The sequence below is a fragment of the Nansenia antarctica genome, assembly GCF_963989245.1.
Source record: "Nansenia antarctica genome assembly, chromosome: 8".
In the NCBI taxonomy this organism is placed as follows: domain Eukaryota; kingdom Metazoa; phylum Chordata; class Actinopteri; order Argentiniformes; family Microstomatidae; genus Nansenia; species Nansenia antarctica.
In genome coordinates this window covers 37506104-37510635 of record NC_137678.1, presented here as the reverse complement: position 1 = coordinate 37510635, position 4532 = coordinate 37506104, and the positions used below count along the sequence as shown (strand labels likewise).

Below are 4532 nucleotides of genomic sequence, written 5' to 3'. Positions count from 1 at the left end.
TGAAAATATCAGTGGGAGTGCCCCACTCAGAAAAAATAACTTAAAAAAAAAAGATTAAAAGCAAGTTCAAAAAGACTGGTTTTGATGGATGGTTTGAAGGTGTCACTGAGTTGTCCTCCAAAGCTGCAGGATGTCACAACATGGCTGCCATGGTGATGGCGTGGTTTCCTGTCAACGTTTGATTGTTGCTCAAGGAACTGAGTTTAGGCCTGTTCTGTACTGGTAGTAGGACACTCAAACAGCTTGCTGACTAGACCCAGGCTGGTCTGAGGTGTCTCTCTTCCTACATTTACATTTTTGGCCATTATCAGACGCCTTTATCCAAAGCGACTTACAATACATTTGACTATGTAAGTGAATCATCTATCCAACAGTCATAGCATCTATGCTCAGGCCTGGAGCCTTTGGCAGTCGTTTTTATTTAAAATAAATAAATTATTATGACACTGCGGAAACAGTACAGGGGGGTAGTATATGTCCCCCTCATGGTCTGATGGTGGACACTCCAGCCATGTTGGCATCCTAGGGTGTGGGTGTGTGAGAACGACACTCCTGAGTGAATGAATTCTCCCTTCTTCTTTTTTTGAAAGTTTTTTTATTTTTATTAGACCGAGCCAGTGGAGAGAAACAGGAGGAGGAGGAGAGGGTATGTCAACAGAGAACGCTAACATTAGACATGTCCCCCTCTCCTCCCATAGGCCGAGAGGCCAGGGCCAGCCCATGGAGGAGGAGCCAACTGCTGGTACATTGGAGGGGGGTGTGGTCCCGGGGGAGGAGGGCATGGTCAGACCCAGGGATGGCCCCGCCCATGAGGGCGTCCGCCACAGTAGCTCCGCCCGCTCCTCGCGTAAGAGCTTTCGATTGGACTACCGCCTGGAGGAGGAAGTGACCCATTCGTGCCGAGACAGACAAGGGCGCTTCACCAACCCCTGGCCCACCTGGAGGTTCCCCTCCTACTCCACGATGCTACGCTTCCTCTTATTGGACAAGGACCACAGCAACCTGCCCAGCTCCACAGAGGTACCTCTGCCTGCCTGCCTGCCTGTCTGTGTCTGTCTGTCTGCCTGCCCTATGCCAGGTTCTGCCTCACTAAGGTGTGCTGTTATACTGAATATCAGCACGGCTATCTTTGAAGATAATCATATGATATTCAGTATAACAGCATGACCTCGAGTGTGATATTGCTTTTCTACAACAGTTCTACAAGTGCCATTTATTAGTTAACAGTAATAAGCGACAACAGATTGTGATTTGTTGTTGTTTATTTAATCATTTATTTGGCTCCGCCAACACAAATAGTTCCGCAACTGAACTCGTTCTTCAACTGGACTGTTGCCAAGCAACTGGAACACAAACATTTTCCTGCACAGCTTGCTACTTTGTGTAGGCCTACACACAATTGTTATTGCAGGCTAGCTACTTTGTTTCATGTATATTTATCTGTACGTTTCCATTTATTGTGCAACCAGTGAAATAAGTCTGTTGACAGTCGCGTTGGTGGAGTTAACATCAGACAGCACATTGCTCCATCATGTAACCAGCCCAGTAGTTACCTAGCCTCCTGCCTGCTGCTTCAGCCTGGCTAAATGGTTGTGTGTGCGTGTCTAGGTGTTGGACAGGGAGCTCCCAGTGTTGGAGCCCAACTTCGTCCAGAGGCCCGAGCTGAGTGGAGTGCCAGGGGCGGGGCTCAGAGTGACCTGGCTAGGCCACGCCTCCGTGCTGGTGGAGATGGACGGCCTGGTCCTCCTGACCGACCCCATGTTCAGCCAGAGGGCCTCCCCTGTCCAGTTCGTCGGCCCCAGGCGGTTCCGCGGCCCCCCCTGCACTGTGGCCCAGCTCCCCGTGGTCCACGCTGTCCTGATCAGCCACAACCACTACGACCACCTGGACGCGGGCTCCGTGGCCAGCCTGAACCAGAGGTTCGGCGGGGAGCTGCGCTGGTTCGTCCCCCTGGGGCTGATGGACTGGATGCAGAAGAGCGGCTGTGAGAACGTCATGGAGCTGGACTGGTGGGAGGAGAACTGCGTCCCCGGCCATGACCACGTGACCTTCGTGTGCACGCCGGCCCAGCACTGGTGCAAGCGAACCCCCCTGGATGACAACAAGGTTCTGTGGAGCAGCTGGGCGGTCCTGGGACCCCGACACCGGTTCTTCTTTGCGGGGGACACCGGATACTGTTCCTCCTTCCTGGAGATCGGCAAGCGCTTCGGGCCCTTCGACCTGGCGGCCATCCCCATAGGAGCCTACCTGCCCAGGTATGTAGACACCCCCGTAGGAGCCTACCTGACCAGGTATGTAGACATCCCCATAGGAGCCTACCTGACCAGGTATGTAGACATCCCCATAGGAGCCTACCTGACCAGGTATGTAGACACCCCCGTAGGAGCCTACCTGACCAGGTATGTAGACATCCCCATAGGAGCCTACCTGACCAGGTATGTAGACACCCCCATAGGAGCCTACCTGACCAGGTATGTAGACATCCCCATAGGAGCCTACCTGACCAGGTATGTAGACATCCCCATAGGAGCCTACCTGACCAGGTATGTAGACACCCCCATAGGAGCCTACCTGACCAGGTATGTAGACACCCCCATAAGAGCCTACCTGCCCCAATTATTCTTCATTTGTCCTCATAGGGGATCCCTTTGAAGAAAATTTCAATGTTTAACCTTTTTGCGTTCCATTCAGAACGTTCTGTGAAAAAGGCTTCTACATGGATCACAAAAGGGGTTCCCCAAATAAAGTCAAATGAAGAAGCCTTTCAGAACCATTTTTCTAAGAGTGTACCTGCCAGGTATGTAGGGAAACAGATCAGTAACCAGAGGGTTGTCGGTTCAAATCCCATGATGGAATGTTCTATTCTGTTGTTGTGTTTAGTTCTATTCTATTGTGTTCTAAAAGGCCATTGTCTGTCGCCCCCCCCCCCCCCCCCCCAGAGATGTGATGCGTGGGCAGCATGTGGACCCTGAGGAGGCTGTGATGATCCATAAGGACCTCCAGGCCAGACACTCTCTGGCCATCCACTGGGGCACCTTCACCCTGGCACACGAGGTGAGCTACTGACCTGCTACTGACACCTGCTACTGAACTGTTAATGACTGTGTGTGTGTGTGTGTGTGTGTGTGTGTGTGTGTGTGTGTGTGTGTGTTTGTGTTAGGCGGAGACAGCGCATTCTTTGTTTGTCTTTTTCTGCTGAGAGTGGCAGATTTATCAATGAGCCGCTGCCCACACACACACCGCCCTGCATGCATATACACTCCTACACACTGCCATGCACATGTCCTGTTGACTCTGAAACGCTGTTTCTCTCCTCCTTCTCTCAGTATTACCTGGAGCCTCCAGTCAGACTCAGGGAGGCACTGGAGAAGAAGGGGTTAAACACGGACGCCTTCTTCACCCTGAACCACGGAGAGTCTAGAACACTGGAGGAGGAGGAAGTCTTTGAATAAACGGGCAGATAGGATGGAAGTCACCAGCTGGATCCCAAATCGACCCCTGACCTGTAGACACTCCTGGGCTGGGTGTCTCTCCTCTCCTGAGCTGGGTGGAAGTGTCTCTCCTCTCCTGAGCTGGGTGGAGGTGTCTCTCCTCCTGAGCTGGGTGGAGGTGTCTCTCCTCTCCTGAGCTGGGTGGAGGTGTCTCTCCTCTCCTGAGCTGGGTGGAGGTGTCTCTCCTCTCCTGAGCTGGGTGTAGGTGTCTCTCCTGGGCTGGGCTGGGCTGGGCTGGGTGGAGGTGTCTCTCCTCTCCTGGGCTGGGTGGAGGTGTCTCGGCTGGGCTGGGTGGAGGTGTCTCTCCTCTCCTCTCCTGGGCTGGGTGGAGGTGTCTCGGCTGGGCTGGGTGGAGGTGTCTCTCCTGGGCTGGGTGGAGGTGGGTAGGGGCCATACTACCTTGTACACTCCTAAAAGGGGGTAGGAGGAGCTAGGAGTTGATTTTGAAAACTCAACCTCTGGATGTGCGTGTGGATTGTTCTGCCCCCTGTGGCCATGCCCCCTGCAGCTGGATGACCCCACCCTCTCTGCCGTCGTACAAGACAACAACCAATATTATCAGAGAGCGGAAGCTGTCAAATCAACGCTGTGGTGTTTTCTTTTTTTTGGTTTTTGTCCAATTGTTGTTTTTCATGCCAAATATGTCGCTGTTCAGAAATCTGTGGAGAATCCTAGCTGCTGGTCTGGTGGGGTCGTATAAACAATGTGTCAATACCTTCTGGAACTCACATGTAATGTGTCACATGTTCTCCTATAAACCAGTTTGTACTGGATCTCTGGCTCTTCTTTTACCAATAGCATTTACCAGGGAGGAGGGGTCCAGGGAGGTGGGTGGGGGGGAGGTCCAGGGAGGTGGGGGGGAGGTCCAGGGAGGGTCAAGGAGGTGGGGATGGGGGAGGGAGTCTAAGGAGGTGGGGGGGGGGGGTCTGGGAGGAGATGGGGTCTGGGGATGTGGGGGGGGGGGGGGGGGTCTGGGAGGAGATGGGGTCTGGGGATGTGGGGGGAGGGTCAGGGAGGAGGGTCTGGGAGGAGATGGGGTCT

General features: G+C 53.5%; 1 protein-coding gene across 2 annotated transcripts; it reads left to right on the top strand.

The window, feature by feature from the left end:
* The first annotated feature begins 737 nt into the window (after positions 1–737).
* napepld (N-acyl phosphatidylethanolamine phospholipase D) lies at positions 738–3702 on the top strand. Of its 2 annotated transcripts, XM_080537792.1 has the most exons (4): positions 738–1020; positions 1609–2255; positions 2940–3054; positions 3327–3702. In XM_080537792.1, exons 1-4 carry the CDS (start codon positions 781–783, stop codon positions 3450–3452), a joined length of 1128 nt encoding a protein of 375 aa, XP_080393918.1. In that variant the 5' UTR covers positions 738–780; the 3' UTR covers positions 3453–3702. The 2 variants fall into 2 exon arrangements, with proteins under 2 accessions (XP_080393918.1, XP_080393919.1); XM_080537793.1 differs by lacking the exon at positions 3327–3702 and having other exon boundaries at positions 2905–2961.
* Positions 3703–4532: the final 830 nt, after the last annotated feature.